Raw genomic sequence first — 22237 nt, forward strand, 5'->3', positions numbered from 1 at the left:
TCCCTTTCTCATAAGAATACCAGTCATTCTTTAAAGTACGATAATTAGAAATATGAACACAAGCCAATTAAGGAAGGATTCAAACTGTGGCTCTTGATCACCTCCTTTTTCATCCATTCTTCAATCACCACATACATCTTGCACATAAACTATGGGCCAGGCATTGTCACAGATGTTGGTGATTCAACACTACAAGACAGACATCGTCCCAGACTTAAGAGTCTTAACAGAAGAGACAGACATTAAACACATTGACTTAGTGTTCTATTGCGGACACACAAACTACCGCAGATTTACCAGCTTAAAACAGGACACATTTATTTCACAGTTTCTATGGCGAAGACCATAACTCATTTTTCATACTTCTCTCAATCTCCCTCCTCCTTTCCCTCATAACCCACGGCTCCTCCTCCCTTATAGCTCCCCCTTGCCCATGGTTTCAGTTCTTCCTCTCCCTACACTTCCTTACTAAGCCTCCTTTTGAGGTCAAGTGGCCCTGGGGATCTTCTTGCTCATGGAAGCAGATCTCACTGGGCTCCCTCCAGCCACTCAAGAAGGAATGGGCCTTAGTGACGTCATGGTCCCCCAGCCCCTAGCCACAACAGCATAGGATCACGGATCATGTTCTAGATGTATGTATGTAGGTGGCAAGTCCTACTATTTTGCAAACTAAAAATGCTTGTATCTTCCAGCTGGCCCCTTCTTTTAGCTACACCCTATTTTTCTCACCCAAAACAAAGGGGTCTTCTTTCTCCCTGCCTTTTCTCACATAAACATTCCCGGTTATTACAAATACATCAAGCAGAAAAACATAACTGCGCAGTCTCCATACACTTTACCCATCTTATGATACAATTTTTTAAGGAATGCAATGCACAAGAAAAGTGTCCATATCCAAACAAATGCACAAGGGGCCCAGAAGGATGAATGAGCCCCACTGGAGAGCAGACTTAAGACTGGAATTAGTGAGAGAGAAAGGTGGTTATGGCTGCAGATACACCTGGACGTCTTTCCCCATAATGAGCTGTGGGTTTTGACAGTGACTTAAAGTCTGTTCAGGGCCTAAGTTTTTCTCCCACCCTAAGTGACTGCCTAAAATGCCACTAAAAGAGCAGCCCCAAACTCCCTTTAGTTTGTCATCAGCTTTGTTGTCCCACAATATCACGTCATTGCTGTTTCCCATGTTCAGAACGTGATGACAATCTGGACAGGCAAAGTCCTGCACTCTCAGCTAGCGTGCCTTCGTAAAGATCATCCTGGTGGTGACAAAAACAGAAGGGCCTGAATGGCCTTTCACTTCAACCTTGGAAACACAGTCCCCAGGCCTCACATCCTGTTGCACCTTCCTCTCTGAGGAATTCTTAGAAGGAAAACTGACAGGCTTTTGTCACAGAAGAGAATGGTGCCAGTCTCTCAATGAACTTACCAAGTTATAAGTCAAATGTGCGCGAATATAAGAAATATCACTTTGGATCAGACCCATTCTGCTAAATATATTTTCCAAGAAGTACTATGTGAGATAATATAGTTATTTTCTATCACATCACCTAAAATTTTTTTGGATATCTTCTCAGACAGCTTATGCTTCTTTATGAATAAAAAAGTTTTTGGATCAACTGACCCACTAATCTTCCTTGAAATTATCTAAACCTTCCTTGAATGACAGTGAAACTTACCTAATACTATGCAATTCTGACCTTGAACATAGAAATATTTTACATATTCAAAACATGAAACTAAATCAAGCAGGAAAAGAAAATAATCCTTAAAATTTAAAACAAACAAACTTGGGACTTCTCTGGTGGCGCAGTAGTTAAGAATCTGTCAGCCAATGCAGGGGACATGGGTTTGATCCCTTGTCTGGGAAGATACCACATGCCACAGAGCAACTAAAGCCCCTGCACCACAACTACTGAGCCTGTGCTCTAGAGCCTGTGAGTCACAACTATCGAGCCCTTTGAGCCTGTGCACCACAACTACTGAAGCCCATGCGCCTAGAGCCGCTGCTCTGCCACAAGAGAAGCCACCACAATGAGAAGCCCGTGCACCACAACTAAGAGTAGCCCCCACTCACAGCAACTACAGAAAGCCCGTGTGCAGCAATGAAGACCCAATACAGCCAAGAAATAAATAAATAAATTTATTAAAAAACAAAACTTAAACGAAACTACATATGAAACTGTTTACATAATCACACAGAGAAAACAATATTTTACATGTCCTCAGAATACAGTGTTCTTAGTGGGATACAAGGTCAAGAGGAACTGCAAAAAGAACTGCAAAGAAATGTTTCATTCAGAAGTTTCATTGTTAGTAGCAGTATTAATATTATTATTTTGAAACATTTTAATATATATTGTCATATAAAGCAAATAATTCTGCTAATATTGTCAGGAATTAAGATTTTTCAGTGCAAGAGGAAATAAATATGAAATGAAAGAAGTTAAGTGAACTGTAAAGTTAAATTAGAATTGGAACTATCAATATGAACTCAGGCTTTCAAAATCTGTCCCCTGAAAGGGCCTAGAAACAGTGACAATGACCAAAGCCAGAAATTGGAGTTTCCTCTCTAAATATGGTTAATCACTAAAGGAAAACTTGCAGCAATATTTGGAGAAATAGCTGACTCCAGGTTTAAATTCACCAAAAAAATACATTAAGAAAATAGGACAAGTGTGAATAATTGCTAAATCTGGGTGATGGAGTCACAGCCATTCCTTATGTTAGTGTTTTTACTTTTCAGTGTTTCAAATCTTTTCATTTTGGGCTTCCTAGGTGGCACAGTGGTTGGGAATCCGCCTGCCAATGTAGAGGACATGAGTTCAATCCCTGCTCCAGGAAGATCCCACATGCCGCGGAGCAACTAAGCCCGTGTGCCCAAAAACAAACAAACAAAAACAAAACAAAACATCTTTTCATTTAAAACATCAAAAATATATATAATACAATCAACAAACAAATTCTCCTTGTACTGATGTCCTATGTCTGCGAGTAACAAGTTTTTAAGGTTTATGTAACTATTAATATTTTAAATATCTCCCAATGTTTTCCTCCTCCTCAATAATCCAGTACTTTGTAGTCTGAGATGAGGGGGTGTGTGTGTGTGCGTGCGTGTGTGTGTGTGTGTGTGTGTGTCTTAGGATGAAGAGAAGAGAAGCGGAAGGGCAATGTCTTGTTTGCTCCCAGTACTACCTCTGAGGGGACACAGACCTCAGGGCATCTCTGCAGCTGTCTACAGCACAGCCAAAGCAGTGTGCATGTCAGCATGAGGTGTGATTACATCGGTAGAGATCTGCAAAGGTCTGCCTAAACTACTTCCCCAAAGTCTCCCTCAGTATGCTGTGTTAGAGAAGGAATACAGAAATTTCCATGTGAGTAGGACTGGCTACATAATTTGTTAGGCCCACTGCAAAATGAAACTGTGGGACCTCTTGTTTATAAATCACTAAGAATTTCAAATAGTGACCACAAAGAGCATCAACCCAATTATAAACCTATCTACATGTGAGATCCTATATGATTGCCCATGAAGCCAGCCCTGTATATGAGGGAGTGTGTTCCTAAAGTAGGCACCATGGCTGGCCATCTCTATATCCTCCGAGTATTCAATGAATGACAGAAGAATAAATAATTGTGGTACAAAAATCTCACACTGGTGGTGAGAACTATGAAATGGTACAAAGACAGTCTCTTGTAGCTATCACAAACTATGTGTGTGTTATACACACACACACACACATATAAATAAACGAAGAATACCCTCTATTAAACTTCTAGCATAAAATTATTTATAATTCTACCTATAAAAGTATACATAGGAAAAGTCCTCAAGGAAAATTTCGAAAATATTAATAATGGGTTATGGCTTCATCGTTCATTTTAGCGTCTTTCTATTTTTCTATCTATTTTTCACAATTAAAAATAAGAAAAAAAATTAAAAACTTTTTTCACCCAACACACGTCACCCTACTGGCCAGTTCTGTCTGCTGAAGTGATGGGGGGTCCTGACTGGTATCAGGCAACCTGGAACCAGAAAGAAATATGGCACCTACTTGGTCTCAGACTGTCCACATGGCTTCTTCCTAGAGAGGTTGAGCAGATCTTTGCCATATTTCTCTTCAATTGAGGCCCTAAGGGGAACAGAAAAGAGGGTTATGAGTCCTTCTCAGGGCTAATTCTTATCAGACAAGTGGCACTTCCCTTGAAGGCAAAACTGCACCTTTGACAGTAGAACCTCAGATATGACACAGTTCTCTAAAATGTGAAACTCCCCTCTACAGAACCAGAAAGAATGGTAAAAGACGAGTGGCCTTCATCTCTAAGGTGTTCTTCTTTGGCAAAAAGTCTCTAGCATGAATATTAAAGCCAAACCAAGCATGGTCCCTTGACCAGCACGGGCTAGCACATTACAGAATAATTTTCAAAACTATGACCCATAGTTTATATAAACAGTCTATATAAATCTATATAGGTATAAAATATATCTTTTTTTAAGTGGAGTAGAAGATATTTCCATGAAATGCTGCAATTCTAAGGCCCACCCCTCCCATCTTCTCTAAGAGTATCCTTTTACCAACCTGTAGCATCCCTCATTCACAGTCAATTCAAATACATGGCTAAACCGTACCAGAGCGGGGAATTTCAGAATATAAATCCTCCAGTCGGCATGTCTCACAAGCACATCTGCGTGTTACTTGGTGTGGCACGGGTCTGTCTAAAGTACAAAACATCCCCCCTTCCTTCTTTCCCTAGCCCCATGGCCCTCTGCCACCATCTCCACTTTGTGTCCCAGACCCACCTTTATCAAAACCATACTATGGTTTATGGGCCTTTAGGCTCATCTACCCCAAGTTTCTTCAAATTAAGAAAAAAAACCCTATAATATGAATATATTTTCACTGCAAAAGATTCACACAACACAAAGTCATATGGAATAAAACACAAAAGTCCCCCTTCACACTCTCCCCCAATCCCACTCCTCTCCCCAGGGGGAGCCACTGCTAAGCTTGGGATGTATCTTTCCAGTCCTTTCTCTGCACTTACATACCTATATCTCACAAATGCACAACTTTTTATGGTTACATAATTGAGATCACTCTATTATCTGCTGTTCTGTTTTTCACCTAGTAATAAATACATCATATAGATTTTTCTTTATCAGTACATGCCAACCACCGTGTTCATAATACAGAGTCTTCCACAGTTCAGGGTCTCCCTATTTGTTTTGTTTTTCACTACTGCCAACAAAAGCTAAATGAACATCCTCAGACAGACATTCATGGGCATGTCTGAAAATGTTTCTCTAGGCTAGGACTTCTGAGAAAGTGGATTTACTAGATCAGAGGAATATGTGTTTTAAATTTTGGAAAACAGTACCAAATTTCCCTCCAAAAAATCCTTCTCAATTTATATTTCCACCAAAAGTGTGTAAGAGCGCCCACTCCCAGAAACCCTCCCCCACACTAGATATTATCAGTCCTTTTTAATTGTTACCAGTCTTTAGTGAGAGAGGGTAAAAAAAACTCTCATTTTAATTTGCTTTTCCTTGATTTCTAGTGTGATTGTGCATTTTATATATTTATTGGACATTTTCTTGGACATTGGACATATTCTTCTATGAGTTATCTACCCATATCATCCCAATTTTTTAACTGAGCATTTTGCCTTTTTCCTATTATTTTGTAGAAATTCTTTATATATTATGAATATCAATCCTTATTCTTACATGTTATAAAGTTTTTTCTACTCTTATCTGTCTTTTCTAAATAATGACCTTATTCGTTTCATTAAAATGATACATGCTCATTATTCAAAAATAAGCAAAAAGAAAAATACAAAAAAGAAAGCAACAAACTGCCCAAAATTCCACCAGCTAAAAATAATTAGTATTAACACCTGGTGATGTTGTAATGGACATTTCTTCATGCAGATATGCAGGCATGATGGATGGACAGATAGGTATGAGTAATTTTAAAAGAATAAGACTACATTCTACGTGCTATTTAAAAATAAAGTATTAAGGCTGATTTTATTTATTTATTTATTTATTTATTAAGATTTATTTATTATTTATTTACTTATTTTAATTTCTGACTGCGTTGGGTCTTCATTCATGCGCACGGGCTTTCTCTAGTTGTGGCAAGCAGGGGGCTACTCTTTGTTGCAGTGCGCAGGCTTCTCATTGAGGTGGCTTCTCTTGTTGCAGAGAATGGGCCCTAGGCATGTGGGCTTCACTAGCTGTGGTACGTGGGCTCAGTAGTTGCGGCTCGTGAGCCCTAGAGAGCAGGCTCAGTAGTTGTGGTGCATGGGTTTAGTTGCTCTGTGGCGTGTGGGATCTTTCCACACCAGGGATCGAACCTGTGTCCTCTGCATTGGCAGGTGGATTCTTAACCACTTAGCTAACAAAGAAGTCCCTGATTTTATTTAGATTTCACAGAAGAAAAGGAAACTCAAAGGAAGCTAAAGGAATTGTTGAATTTCAAATAATTTTTCTTTGCCACAGGAAAAATTAATTCCTAAAAGGGCCTTCTAAAGCTAAAAAAGAGTTTATGAAAATAATTAAGGGGGTTGAGACATTAAAATATTTTAATGACCTGTTTCTGTTTCAGGCTGTTTTCAGATGTTTGACAGCCTGCTGTGAAAGGATGAGATGATCAGCAGTATCGTACCTCCACCTCAATAATGTTTACATTATTTTTACTTCACTTGTGTCTATAACACACGCTGTTCTCCAATCATAACTCCCCCAGTTGTTTAGTCTTAACTATTTATTAAAATGAATGTGATGCTCACCACCAGTCCTGCAACCACAGCTTTTCCATCCCTAAGTTTTGTATTTTGGTTCATTTCTTCACTTTGTAATCTTTTGGTTGAATTTTATCACTTTGTGATCTTCTGCCAAAATGATTCAGAAGGGAGGGCATCAGGATTTCCCGAGTTCTTTCATATTTGAGACCATTTATCTGTGACCTTCATATTTGAAATTATTATTTTTTATTGAAGTGTAGTTGACTTACCATGTTGTGTTACTTTCAGGAATACAGCAAAGTGATTCCGTTATACATGTACATATATCTATATACATTATTTTTCAGATTCTTTGCCATTACAGGTTATTATAAGATATTGAATATCATTCCCTATAGGGAACTTGTACTTGTTGTTTATTTTATATATAGTAGTGTGTATGTGTTAACCTCATACTCCTAATTTAACCTTCCCCCGCCTTTCTCCTTTGGTAACCATAAGTTTGTTTTCTATGTCTGTGAGTTTGTTTCTGTTTTGTAAACAAGTTTATCTTCATCTTTTTTTTTTTGATTCCACAAATAAGTGATATCATAGGATATCTGTCTTTCTCTGCCTTACTTCACTAGTATGATAACCTCTAGGTCCAACAGTGTAGAAGAGTTCCATTTTCTCCACACTCTCTCCAGCATTTATTGTCTATAGACTTTTTGATGATGGTGTGGGCTTTATATTTGAGTGACAACCTCACTGGTGTAATGAATGTCCTTAAACTTCCCCTCAGAACTCTGCTGAACTTGTTCCACTGGCTTCTGTCATTGAAGAGAAGCCCAAGGCCATCCAAACTCCCTGCTGCCCATGCTTGTTATAGAAATGTGGTTTGTTTCCTTCCTAGATACTTGAAGTATTCTTTCTTTAATTAAATAACTTAACCAGGATGAATGTTTAATGTTGATTCTTACATAATCATAATCAATATTGATTACTGTGTATCAATGTTTCCTGGTTGATAGCGTGTACCCTTCAGATCTATTTAGTTCTACATTCCATGAAATTCTTCCTGCATTCGCTTTCTGAAAACCTTTGTTAAAAATTAATTAATTAATTAATTTGCTGTGTTGGGTCTTTGTTGTTGCCCGGGGCTTTCTCTAGTTGGTGAGCAGGGGCTGCTCCTCGATATGGTGCCCAGGCTTCTCACTGTGCCGCACCCCCCACCCCCTGGCCCCACTCTAGGAGCACAGGCTTCAGCAATTGTGGCACATGAGCTCAACAGCTGTGGCTTGTGGGCTCCAGAGCGCAGGCGCAGCAGCTGTGGCACATGGGCCTCGTTGTTCCGCGGCCTGTGGAATCTTCCCAGACCGGGGATGGAACCCGTGTCCCCTGCATTGGCAGGCAGACTCTCCACCACTGTGCCACCTGGGAAGCTCTCTCTGAATACTTTTATTATCCCCCTTTGGTAAATTTTCTACTTGAGATCTGTTACCCAGATTTTGGAATGGCTTTGTCTACCTCTTCTTGAGTTTGGGGCCCTGGTTCTTTGCTCTTTTTAACTTCATATCTTCCTTCCTCCCTCCCTCCCTTCTTCTCTCCCTCCTTTTTTTTTTTGGCTGAGGTACTTTTGCATGGCTGTTGTGTCATTTGGGTTCATCTTGTTCCTGGTACTGTGGGCAACACTACTATTTGCTCCGAAACCATGTGAGTGAACTCTCCTTCTTGCCCTTCTGATCTTATACACTGCCTTCCCCTCACCACCACAGTTTGAGCAAGAATTCTGAATCCTGTTTTTTCTTGGGCCTCTACTCTTGGATTCTAATTCTAAATTTTTTGACAAGTCCTGATAATGTAAAGTGAAACACACCTGAAACTGACTCTAGTTGGGAGAAAGGATGCATTTTGACTTCCTAGAAACTATTTCTACCTTCCAGAATCTCTGTTCACCATATCTATATAAAAACTATGATACTCTACAATGAACATTTAGTATTTTTACATGTAAAAAGAAATTAAGGTTATTTTCATTTAAAAAATGTATATAATGTACATGTATTTTATCCTTTCACAATTATATCCATTAAGAGTTCTTGATAATCTTTTGTGGTTTCCAGGAACAGAAATTATTCCATCCCTTTCTTCTAACACTACAGCACCATGAATCTAAACTCACCACAGGCAGCATCTGCTCCTCATGGAGAGTCCTAGAACCTGACAAGTACAGTCAGCCCTCCACAACCTTAGGTTCTGCAACTGCAGATTTCACTCTAGAGATTCAACCAACTGGGGATGAAAAATATTTGGGGGAAAAAATTCCAGAAAGTTCCAAAAAGCAACATTTGAATTTGCCCATGCTGGCAATTATTTGTATAGTATTTACATTGTTTTAGGTATTATAAGTAACCCAGAGATGATTTAAAGCGTACAGGAGGATGTGCGTAGGTTATATGCAAACAGTACGCCATTTTATACAGGACTTGAGCATCCATGGAGCCTGGGAACCGATCCCCTACAGATACTGAAGGATGACTGTAATGAGTTCCAGCAGGCACAATGGTGTGCTCTTTGGAGAAAAGAAGGAGTCTTGATAAAGGTGAAACCACAGCCTCATCTTCACGGAATCATGGGAACAGCCACAAGATTGAGAGGATGTCTTCTCAGCCAATGGGAAGCAATGGAGTCCAGGGGCCTGTAGCCAATGAAGGGATCACTGAAACTTTGCAGAAATCACCCCTGAACCAGTAGGCTTTTACCTAGATCACCATCCTACCACCCTACCACCTATCCAAAATTTCCCTGTTATCTACTCATCAGTTTGTCATTTACTGAACATCCACTATGTGCCAGGTGTCACATTAGGAGAATATAGAGGTGACTGAAATATGAGGCCTGCCGAGAGGATTCATGAGTGAGGGACAGGGGTGGGGGATGTAAACCAATACTTTCATGTGAATATGGGGTCCATGGAACAAGGGCCACATGAAAATATACAAAATAGTATAGGTAACACAAGAGGGCATCCTGCTCTAAGCACCCTGTTGGCTACACTTTCCTCACAAGCCCTCCTTCAAAACTCCAGCTCACTTTTACTCCTCCCTGTTCAAATTGCCAGACCAGGAATAACCCATGTACCATTCCCCCTTCACTGACCCACTGCAAATATTGTCAGATTTGGCCTTTTCCATAAACCCTGAAAGCAACCTCAGGGTAATCCTCAACCCAGTGCTCCCGGCAGCCCCAAAGTCATAGGGAATCCTTCTGCTATAAAACCTGACACTTAGGGACTTCCCTGGTGGTCCAGTGGATAAGAATCTGCCTCCAACACAGGGGATGTGGGTTCATTCCCTGGTCGGGGAACTAAGATCCCACATGTCATGGGACAACAAAGCCCGTGCACCGCAACTACGGAGCCCATGCGCTCTGGAGCCTGTGTGCCGCAGCTAGAGAGAGAAAACTCGCACAACACAACTAGAGAGAAGCCCGTAACAAAGAGCCTGTGCGCCGCAACCAAAGAACCTGCACGCTGCAATGAGAGATCCTACATGCCTCAACTAAGACCTGATGTAGCAAAAAATAAAAAAATTTAAAAATTAAAAATTTAAAAACAAAAACTGACACAAATATTTTGCTCATTTTTACCATATATACCAATCACAGTACCTCAAATGAATTATAACTTCCTTGAGAAAAACCACATTGTTAGATCCAGAGGGGATCTTACAAAACGCCTGATATAACCTCTCCATTTTATAGAGGAGGAAACTGACACCAAGAAAGGTCTTGATTAACATCAAGCGATTGAGGAAGCCTGGATTTGAAGACTGAGGTACCCACCTTCCATCCCAGTCTTTACTTCCCTTACAGGTCTCAGCTTCCAGCCCACTCTACTGGGAACATGTTATGGGTTGAAATGTGTCCCCCCACAAGCCCCCCCAAATATACTAAAGTCCTAAACCCCAGGATCTCAGAATACGACTTTATTTGGAAATTGGGTTATTGTAGATATAATCAGTTGAGGTTACACTGAATTAGGATGGACCCTTAATCCAATATGAAGATGACAGGAAGACACAGGAGACGAGTGTTATGTGATGATAGAGAAGAGACTGGAGTTAGAGGCTGCAAACCAAGGAACACCGAGGACTGCCAGCAACACTAGAAGAAAAAGACATAGAACAGACTCTCTCCTAAAGCCTTCACGAGAGCGTGACCCTGCAGATCTTGATTTTAGACTTCTGGCCTTGAGAACTATGAGAGAATAAATTTCTATGTCTTAAGCCACCCAGTTTGTGGCAATTTGCTACAGCAGCCCTAGGAAACTCATACAGTACATAATGGTTTGGCTGTAACTTAACCACAAAGTGCTAATGTCTTAGGGAATCGGTCACTCCCGCCCTGGCAATCTGTCATTCTTAGGCCTATCCTGAGAGACAGCTGACCCACAGTGAAGATCCCAGAAGGAGAGCTGTAACCAGGATAGGTTGACTTCTCCCTTAAAAAGAACAATGAGGGTATAGAAGCTTGTGGAAAGAGCCCAGGGCCCCAAAGCACTGGGGCTGGGGATCCCCCAGTCCACAGTTGACGCTGCTAATGACAGACACAGAGCGGTTCCACAAGCACACTTCCCTCCTCCCTACTCAGGATCCTGTTGCAACGCAGTTAAGAGGGCTGATCTGACCACCAAGTTCCTGGAGAAACCTCCTTTCAAAGAATATACCCAATGTTCTAAGGAGACCACTAAATACAGAGGAAAAACTGTTAGACACAGGGTTAATAGAAGTCCTGGCTCTACTACCTACTGCTTTCATAATCTTGGACGAGTCATTTAAACCCCCACTGAACCTCAGTTTTCTCATCTGTAAAATGGAGCTAATGATATATTTTCTACCTACCTTCTAGGCTTAATATAACAATATTAGTAATGGGTACCATTTATTGTGTACCAGGTACTGTACTCAGCATACTGAAGTGGTTAGCAGCACAGATTCCAGCGGCCAACTTTCCTAGGTTTGAAACCAGATCTATCCCTTATTACCTGTCTGATTTTAGGCAAGTTGTATAACCTGTCTGAACCTCAGTTTCTTCCCTTATAAAAGAAGGATGATAAAACTTGCCATACAGGGTTATTTTGAAAATTAAATGAGAAAATATATGCAAATTACGTGGTAGCTTATATCTAGTAAACCTTCAGTAAATGGCAGCTACTAATATAATCTCATTTAGTCACTCTTGGCCACGCTCTGGGTGGCCAAAATTATTCTCATTTTCATATTTCTCATCTCTTGCTCATATCAGGAGCTCAGTATGTAATGCCTGGCCCCACCTAGGGTTCTAGGCTCAGGAGAGTCCATGGGCTTGGGCTACCAGTGATAAGATAGGCTCATTTTAATTGTGAACCAGTGGACAACCTCAGAGTGGAGTGCTATGTAGAATGCTTCCTTTAAAGAAAAAAAAAAGGAAGAAAAGGAGAAGGAAATTTGACCTAGACTTTGAAGGGTGGGGAGAATTTATTTAGGAGTCGCAGAAAAAGGAGGACATTCCAGGTGGGGAAATAATGGAGTAAAGATGTGGAGACAGAGACATCCAAGGCATGCTCATTAATAAAACTGTCTGGCTGGAACAGAGAGAGTACGGATACGAAACAGAAAGAAAAGAGAGGGAGAGAAATCTCCATGCTGGGAACAAGCCCTGCCTCCCAGAAAGTCACCTGCCCTTCTGCCCACAGTTGATGAGTCATTAACACAGGGTCTGTGTGAGATGTGATGTCTCTGGAGCTGTTTGGATTCTGTCACTTTCTAGGTTCCCATGGTAAATTACTTATCCAACCTCATTTAAAAGGTTACATTTTCTTTTTTTTTTTAAAGCTCTTTATTGGAGTATAACTGCTTTACGCTGTTTTGCCAGTTTCTGCTGTACAACAAAGTGGATCAGCTGTATTTATACATATATCCCCATATCCCTCCCTCCCGCGACTCCTTCCCACCCTCCCTATCCCACCCCTCTAAGTCATCACCCATCATCGAGTTGATCCCCCTGTGTTATGCAGCAGCTTCCCACTAGCTATCTATTTTACATTTGGTAGTGTATACGTGTCAATGCTACTCTCTCACTTGGTCCCAGCTTCCCCTTCACCCCCCACCCCGTGTCCTCAAGTACTTTCTCAACATCTGCAATAAAAAGCTACATTTTCATGCAAAGAAAACGGAAATAATAATACTTTATGCAGCTGGTGTGTGTCAAAGGAGAATATTTCAAAGGGATGTGTAAACCTCAACCATACTGTAATAAAGATCATAGAGACTGGAGACAAAACCCCTAGCACAGCACATAGCAAGTGCTAAACATGTGGTTGTCACTGGGTAGCTGATCAGAGGTTGGTGTGGTGGTCATCACCTATGTCATCATTGATAGAAGGTAAACTAGGCAAAGTTACAATTTACTGATAGATTGTTTGTTACTGTTTTGTTCCTTATTTGCTGCCTTACAGTAAGTCATCCAGGACTTACTGGGGACTGGTCAGCTACAGAGTACACACTGAGACACAGCTCCCGGATCAGCCATACGAATGCTGGAACAGCAGCATTCCTGCCCACTCCAGGGCAGCGTGTCACACTGCTCCTTGCACTGCATGATTGTTCTGTCTATACTTAAACACATGCCGATGGATTCACTGCAAGCCATCTGGTACATCCAAGGAAAAGGACACTTCCTAGTTTCCGTAATGGAGGTAAAACATGGCACGGAGGGGCACGGTCGTAGTTCCATCTGGAGAGAGTCACGGAGGGAGGATCCTGGGAAGTGCAGTATCTCTCCTTTCCCCTTGCTGCCCCTGGGCAGGTTGAGCTGCCTGCAGTTCCAGAGGTCCACGGTGGCACTTCAACACTTTGGGGGCGTGGCAAGGGGGGGAATCCTAAAACTACCACATTAGAGATATGGTATATTTAGCCACATATCATAAAAATGTTATGTGTATGTGATTACACTTCATGAACAAAAATAATAAATAATATATGACAGATTGCTGTTCTCTTTGCCCCTGTGTTGTGTTTTTCCTCTAGTCCACAATGAACACCAAACGTGCCAGGGTTCCACATGAAATCTATGGCCGCTCAGTAAAATAATGCTCAAGACCCGAGGAAGGCGTGTCCGCCCTATCAGGCTACGGTCAGACTGAGCCTCAGGTCCCGCGAGCACCCCACACCTAAGACAGCAAAAAGAAAGGCTGGCCCTCTGAACCTGAAGAGGACTGCTCTTCCTCTGGTGAATGAACCCTGAAGAGAACACACGCCCTCAGTGGAGCAGCCTCCTTCTGGCAAGCACACCACCAGCAAAGGAGGCGCAAAGCCAGGCGGGCCACTTGCTCAGGGGCCTCAAGTGCCCACACCCAGGGCACACATATGTGACACTCTGACCTCATACCAGCAGATTCTCCCCCCAAATCAGAGAACATGGGGCTGGTTTCTTCTGCTATGAAACTCCTGCAGAAAATGACCATGTACCAGTAATACAGCATAAATATTTAATAATTTTTAATTTGCATATAGTCTCCTCTTACCCATATATTTCTGTGAAACATTTTTATAGGGAGATCTCAGCTTTTGAGAGCTGTTTGGACTTGTGATTTTCAAACTGCAGGTCATGACCCATTTGTAAACCATGAATCAATTCAATGGGTTATGACCAACAGTTTTTAATTAAATAGAATTGAATAAAATAATAGGGTAGTAATGTTTTATTAAACTTTTGTTTTATGCATGTGTGTACCGGGTGGCGGTGTAAAATGTATTTCTTACTGAGGGTTATATTCAAAAAAATGTAGACACCACTGATATACATCACCATCCCCGTTGCGTCAGGGGATCCTTGGATCATTCTACTTGGGCAGCAGAAGCTTTGGCCATGAGCCAACACCTCCTACATGGATGTATGGCAGAGCTATATCTTTCCCAGGAGAAAATTTATAAAAGCCCCAGCTGGAGGAGAAACACACAAAGCAAGAGGGGCTCTGCAATTTCTACATCCTGTACAGTGGGGAAACTCCTGTGTGCTGGCTACTTTGTCAGAGCTCTGTGGAAGAAAGGAGGAAGCCCACCTCCAGTGCCTGTCAAGAGAAAGGAAAGTTGTAACTTGGGGTCACCCCTGTCCACCAGCTTGGGTAGAAGAGGGCGGCTGGTCCCTCAAAGGAGGAACAGTGGCCAGTTCCATGGTGCCTGACAGTGGACAGACCTCTCTGTGTCCGCCCCCCTGAGACTCACAGCGTGGCAGCACTCAGCTCTCCTGGACCTTTGAACCAGTTCAAGAGGAGAGCCCTCACTCCCTGAGTGCGGGCAACCAGCGTGAGTTTTCTGTTACCCCAATGTTCTCCTGAGTCCAAAATAAAGACATTTGATCGAAAGCACTTTGCTGTCTGTATCTCCAAGTTACGACTCCCTCACCCGTTGTCTTACTAACGGAACTGGTTCATCAGTTTGGGTTCTGGCAACAACCCAGATCTTGGGCCAAAATCCCCCTAAAGCCCTCCATCCAGAATCTCTGGGGAATGGAGGATTCCAGATGAATATGATTTTCCACAAAATTAACTCACCCCATTAAGTATAGAATATTTTTTTTAATCTTAAAGGAAAGGAAGGGAGGAGAAGGGGAGGGGAGGGAATCCTCTAAACCATGCCAGATCCCCCAGACCACCAAGCCCACCACCTCCGGAGCACCATGACCTGCCCCTGCATCTTCCTACTGCTCCCTCAGCTCAGTGGGCTCTGAGCCAGACTCTGCCTCCCTGTCACGGCACAGGCCCTGCCTGCCATCCTCCCATAGATACCTGGATATTCCTCCACTGACCAAAGCCACCTCACCCTCGAGGGGAGGGACCCTTTAAGATCTCCTCCTCCATGAAGCTGCCCCCCCTTTCTGCCAGTCCTCCACAAGCTCCCCTCTCCCGTGAGGTCTTTCAGTGTCATACGTATATCATAACTTAGTATTTTATTATATTTTGTTTGCTGTTTCATTCATAAATCTTATCTCTCAAACGGGTTCCTAAGAGCTTTAGGCCAAAGATATCATTTCTTGGCTATCGTTTCATAACGTTACAGCAGAGGGCCTTGTGAACCATCAAAAACAAACAAAACGTGGGAAGTTGCTGTATAACAAAGGGAGATCAACTCGATGATGGGTGATGCCTTAGATGGTCAGGAAGGGGAGGGTGGGGGGGAGTCGCGGGAGGGAGGGAATATGGGGATATGTGTATAAATACAGCTGATTGACTTTGGTGTACCTCAAAAACTGGTACAAGAGTGTAAAGCAATTATATTCCAATAAAGAGCTTAAAAAAATTTAAAAAATAAAAAAATAAGAAAATAATTTGTTCCCCCCCCAAAAAGAAAAAAACAAACAAAACCAGCAAGTTATCCTTGTCTGTGTGAGAGCATTTTGTCCACCCTGTCTTCAGAGAGAAACTGCAGGTACCTCTCTTTTAAAAAGTCTTCAAACTCTTTGCAGTTCTTGCGGCCATTGTTCAGATGCTGGATGATGTTGTCATATCCAGTGGTGCTGAGGATGTCTGAACTCTGGTGAGAAAAACAACACTGTGTGAGATGGGGACTGCAATGACGGCAGCCCTGAGGCCTAAAGCATGGTCAGAGCAGAATACGGGGAAGCCGCCCATGGGGAGTTGCTGAAACACTTACCTGCAAGGCACATGTGACCAAAAAGGACAAAATAGAAGAAGTCCAGAGTGCATGTAGTTGTAGAAGAGTCTTTAAAATTTTGAAACTACTGGGCCACAAAATAGGAAGGAAGTGACAAAGGATTGAGAGGCACATGGACGAGGGAGCTGGCCAGGCTCGGGGCCCCTTCCTGGGTCCTCACATGTCCTGATCAGGCCAGGCAGGGAGCAGGAACTGAGCCCCCCTCCGGCCTTCTGCTGAGTGACCCTCATCCCACAGGGGGAAACTCACTCACACCACAGGTCCATTTTAACCAGGGCTACACAGTGTTCACTGTGTCCTCACACTTGTCATAGAGCTTGACCCTGACATCTCTTCCTACAGCTAAGAAGCCTGGTCTGAGGGTCGCAGGCATCATGAGCCAGGCCCCAGGAGAGGGAGAGGGGGCCAGCTTCCCACTGTAGTGGGAAGGGAAGCCCAGCAGTCAGCAGGCCCCAGAAGGTCTGACCCAAACTTGGGGGAAACGAATTTTTTAAAATTTTAAGCTAGCCATTTATTCATTTATTCCTATTTTATTCCACTATGTGCTCTGAGGTTGGAGGAAGCTACCTAAGTCTCCCAAAGCAGTAGCCCTGGATGCAGTATATTTTAAAAATCAAAGTCCCCTCAGCTCCCCAAACCAACGAACTAGGATCTCTAAAGAATACACTTAAAGTATCCCCTAATGCAACTGGTTCCCTGGTCCCTACCCCCCAAATGTATATAATAGGTAGTCTGATCCAGACTCCAGTACCTTAGGGACGTTGGTTAGGTTGCCTCTAGGCGTGCCCTGGGGAGCTTTGAACTGACCCACCCCCAGCCCAGCCCCCGTACTCTCCGTGTGCTGAGGAAAGTGTTTCTCTGCCATTGGGTGGTGGTGGTGGGGACCTCCAGAAGATACCTCTCTGCCAGCCCTGGACCCTGGAGAAGCAGAATTTCTCTCTTCCATTTGCTGCCACTCCTCATAGCCTGGCTGAGCAGACAGAGGTCCCGAGACACCCAGCAGGACCAAAGCCTGAGGCTGATTTCAACGTGGATTCAGAAACTTAACTGGCCATAACTTACACTGCCTTTTAAAAAAATGGATTATTACAAGCATAATAAATTTTACCGATGGGCATACAAATAAGTCTTAGTTAGAAATACATTTAATTCTATGGGTTCTAGCTGTTGTTTGAGCATAGATTTAGGCCTTGGGAAGCCTAAAGAAATAGCCTCCACCAAAGCTTCATTTCTCTATGCACCCCCTTCACACACGCTCTTCTGTCTCAGCAGGGTAGGCTTCTAACCGCCTCCTGAAATGCAGTGCTCAGTGGCAACTCTAAGACGATGCTTACATTATCTCCTCCTGAATCCAAATTCAGCCCCTCTACCCCCAAGATTTCTGGAAGCCTTCCCTGAGGAGCCCTCTTCTGGGCTCTCAGACTGAACAGCTTCTGAATTTGCTGTTTGCTACCTGCCTTTGTGAGTAGCCTTGTTGGCCCAACTCCACTGCAAGTGCCTGCAGCTTCTTCCAAGTCTCAGACCAGTCCTGCACACACACCCCAAAAATCTACCTTAATATTATGCAAACCAAAGGTCTACAGTAAAATTCTGTGGGATGAAAATGTCTATAGTGTTCCCAGCCAAATGCATTTAGAAGAGAACGATGAAAACAAAGACTCCTGAGTGAACAAGGGAATGAATGGGTACAAAGGGTCAATGTCAATGTTGGTTTGCAGACAGAAGTGCTTTGGTCTTCCCAGAGTAGTACACTTGGCTCTCTGTTTTATGATATTCATTTGGAAAAGGTGGTTTCCTTTTTCTCAACTAAGGGTATGGACACTCTTTGAAGTGCGCAGGGAGGGTGGAACTAGAACAGGATTTCCTGGAAACAAACCACATCACCAGGCCTCTTGGCCACCAGCCTTTAAAACCACAACCGCTGCTTGAGAGGGGTGATGGACTCCAGAGGCAACTAAGAAAGAAAATCTCCAAGAGAAAATAAAGAGTGCCCAAGTCCAAGCGCAAAGTGGCAGAGGATTTGGCCTGGAAACTCCTTCCCATACCACTCAGCAAGCACTGCTGAGAAGCTCTGACTGGCAGATGCAGAATAAGAGGGCCAAGCAGGAAAGAAAACTGCATCAGCACCAAGATGGCATGGCAGATTTGTTGTCAAAAATGAGTGTGCCAAACCTGTAACTCCACATCCTGCTTCACAGTAGCCCTAACTTCTCTCCCCTAGCTTTTCCCAAGCTGGTCTCTCCCCATCCTCCAATGGGCAGTGCACATTTATAACCCAGGACCATTGCACATGATTTTCCCACAGTGGGAATGGCATCTTCTCCATCTTCACTTAAATCCCACCTCTGCTTCAGGGCCAATTCAAATCCCAAGTCCTCTCCGAAGTCCTCCTCAAATAATTTGTCCTACAGTCTCTCACTCATCTGAGTACCAGGAGTGTTTAATGACGACTCTTCTCATTTGGCTCTTATTGTATGTTATTTTATGCCATTAGTTAATATCTTTTAAAAATTAGTTAATTTGAAGTGTATCTGGATTATACCCAACCTTTATCACCCACAATAACTCCTACATTAATGGTGCTTAAGGAATGTCTGTTAATCGTATGCCAACTAAAGACAAGTACTAAAAAGTTTACAAAACCAGCATATGATGGAGTTCTTGTAATCAAAGAGCCTACTGTTCATTTTGGGAGTCAGTAAAAGACACACACACAAAACGAATGTGTATGCATAAAAAAATTAGAGACTAAAACAGAATATAAGACTATATAGAGAAAATATATAACGAATGAGGTGGAAGAGAGAAAACAGGCTAGGGTCATCAGAAAAGACAAGATATAAGATTTAAATTGAGTCTTTTAGAGTGACTGGGATTCACACGAGAAATCAGAAGATATTTCAAACCAGTTGATAGTGAAGAGAACAACACATCAAAATTTATGAGATGCAGAAAAACACTGCTTACAGGGAAATCTGTAACTCCAAATGCTAATACTAGAAAAGAAAAAAAAAGATTTTAAAATTAATGATCTAAGCTTTCACTTCAGGGAACTATGAAAGAAGAACAAATTTAAATTTGCAGTAAGTAGGAGGAAGGAAATAAAACTAGTAGAACCCAATGAAATACAATAGAAATGGACAAGCAATAAAGAAAATCAATGAAACCAAAAGTTAACCCCTTGAAAAGTTAAATAAAATCGGAAAACCTGTAACTGGGTTGATCAAAAAACAAGAGAGACAGAAAGAAAAAAACACAAATTATCAATGTCCTCAATCTGACAAAGGACGTCTACAGAAACCTACAGCTAACAACTTTATGGTGAAAGACTGGATACTTTCCTCCTAAATAAGGTAAGAAAAAAAATAAAGAACATACATGTTGTAAAGGAAAGAGTAAAACTGCCTTTATTTTCAGACAACGTGATTGTGTATACAGAAAATCTTAAGAAACTTACCCCCCAAAATTACTATAACTAATAAATTTAACAACACTGCAGGGCACAAGGTCAATACACACAAATCAATTACATTTCTATACACCAGCAGCGAAAAAAAAAAAATTAAACAGCATTTACATGGCATTAAAGATATAAAATATTCAGGAATAAATGCTTAAAAGTTTATACAATACAAGATTTCTTCACTGGAAATTACAATGTTTTGCTGAAAGAAATGAAAATAAAGATAGACCATGTTTGTGGATTAAAAGAGTAAATACTGTTAAAACATCAATTTTCTCCAAATTGATCTAGAGATTCAACACAATCTCATCAAAATCCTGTAAGTCGTTTCTGTAGAAATTTGCCAGTTAGCGTAAAATTTATGTGGAATTAAAGGACCTAGAACACACACAACAATGTTTTTAAAAGAAGAAAGAGCTGGAGAATTCATACCACCTGACATCAAAACTTGCAAGGAAGTTATAGTAATCAAAAACAGTACAGTACTGATCTGAGGACAGACAAGTAGATCAATGGAACAGAATAGAAACTAGGAATAGACTCATGTGTCAACTGACTTTCCAAAAGGTGCCAAAGCCATTCAATGGGGGAAATGAAAGTCTTTTCCACAAGTGGGCCTGGGACAATTGTATGCAGCTGGGGAGAGAGCAGTCTTTGCTCACTGAACCCACTGCTCCCACTGCACACAGTGCACACAAAATTCATGTGAGATGGGTCACAGACTCAGATGCAAAACCAAAATATAAAGTTTTGGTTTAGGGAATTTTCTGGTGGCGCAGTGGTTAAGAATGTGCCTGCCAATGCAGAGGACACAGGTTCGATCTCTGGTCCGGGAAGATTACACATACTGCAGAGCAACTAAGCCCGTGCGTGTGCTCTAGAGTCCACAAGCCACAACTACTGAACCCATGTGCCGCAACGACTGAGGCCCGCGTGCATAGAGCCCGTGCTCTACAAAAACAGAACTCACTGAAATGAGAAGCCTGCGAACCACAACAAAGAGTACCCCTGCTCGCTGCAACTAGAGAAAGCCTGCATGCAGCAATGAAGACCCAACACAGCCAATAAATAAATTAATTAATTTTTTAAAAAGTTTTGGTTTTATAGGTATAGGCAAATACCTTTGAGGTCTTGAGGCAGGAAAAGATTTCCTAGAGAGGACACAAAAATTACGAACTGCTAAAGAAAAAAACTGAAAAATTGGGCTTCATCAAAATTAGTAACCTCTGCTCATCAAAAGAGATTATTAAGAAAATTAAATGGCAAGCCATCTGCTTGGAGAAGAGATTCACAAAACACGTCAAAGGACTTTTGACCAGAATATATAAACAACTTCTACAAATTAATAATAAAAACATAAGCAAACCAATAGAAACTGGGCATAATACTTGAACTTCATAAACACTTCATAAAAGTTATTCCTTTGGCCAAAAAGTTCATGAAAAGTTGCTTAACATGACAGGGAAAGTCAAATTAAAATCACAGTGATATCTACTTCATTCCCACCAGAACAGCTGAAATTAAAAAGTCAACATTGAACATAGGCAGGGATGTTGAACTATCCGAACTCTCATTTATTGCCGCTGGGAGTGTGAAAATGGTACAATCATTTTGAAAAATGGGAACTTCTCATAAAGCTAAACATGCACATACCCTATGACCCTTTCTATTCAGAAGAATTTACCCAAGTGAAAGGAAAACACATGTCCATAAAAAGACCTGTGCAAGAACGTTCACAGGGGACTTCCCTGGTGGTACAGTGGAAGATCCCACATGCCACAGAGCAACGAAGCCCGTGCACCACAACTACTGAGCCTGTGTGCTGCAACCACTGAAGACCACGCGCCTAGAGCCCGTGCTCCGCAACAAGAGAAGCCACCACAATGAGAAGCCCTTCCACCACAAGAAGAGTAGCCCCCGCTCACCACAGCCAGAGAAAGCCCAGCCCACCAACAAAGACCCAACATAGCCAAAAAATAAATAAAATTAAAAAAAAAAAGTATTTACAGGACTTTTATTTACCATAGCCCCAAACTGGAAACAACCCAATGTCTAACAATTGATGGATGATAAACAATGTGTGGTATATTCACACGATGGAGTACTACTCAGCAATAAAAAAGAAAGAACTACTGACAGTGAAATGACATGAATGAATCCCAAAATCATTATGCTAATGAAGATGCTAGATGCAAAAAGTATTTAATCTATGATTCCATTTATATGAAGTTCTGCGACAGACAAGCAGTTCTAGGACTTACTCCTATAGTAAAAGAAGTAAGAGCAGTGATTGTCTGAGTCAGGGGAGAAATTGAGGGGGAAAGGCCATGAGGGA

At 41.9% G+C, this 22237-nt stretch overlaps 1 protein-coding gene across 2 annotated transcripts in view; it reads right to left on the minus strand.

Annotated features, from left to right (window-relative positions):
• The window catches only part of PSTPIP2 (proline-serine-threonine phosphatase interacting protein 2), an 80666-nt gene that overhangs the window by 26682 nt on the left and 31747 nt on the right, over positions 1-22237 (minus strand). For both annotated transcript variants that reach the window (XM_057698293.1, XM_057698292.1), the window contains exons 2-3: positions 16198-16298; positions 4053-4130 (exon numbers count right to left, since the gene is read on the minus strand). In XM_057698293.1, the coding sequence (XP_057554276.1) occupies positions 4053-4130; positions 16198-16298 (179 nt within the window). The remainder of the gene's footprint in view (positions 1-4052; positions 4131-16197; positions 16299-22237) is intronic.

The sequence above is a fragment of the Hippopotamus amphibius genome, chromosome 11 (genome assembly GCF_030028045.1).
Source record: "Hippopotamus amphibius kiboko isolate mHipAmp2 chromosome 11, mHipAmp2.hap2, whole genome shotgun sequence".
NCBI lineage: Eukaryota > Metazoa > Chordata > Mammalia > Artiodactyla > Hippopotamidae > Hippopotamus > Hippopotamus amphibius.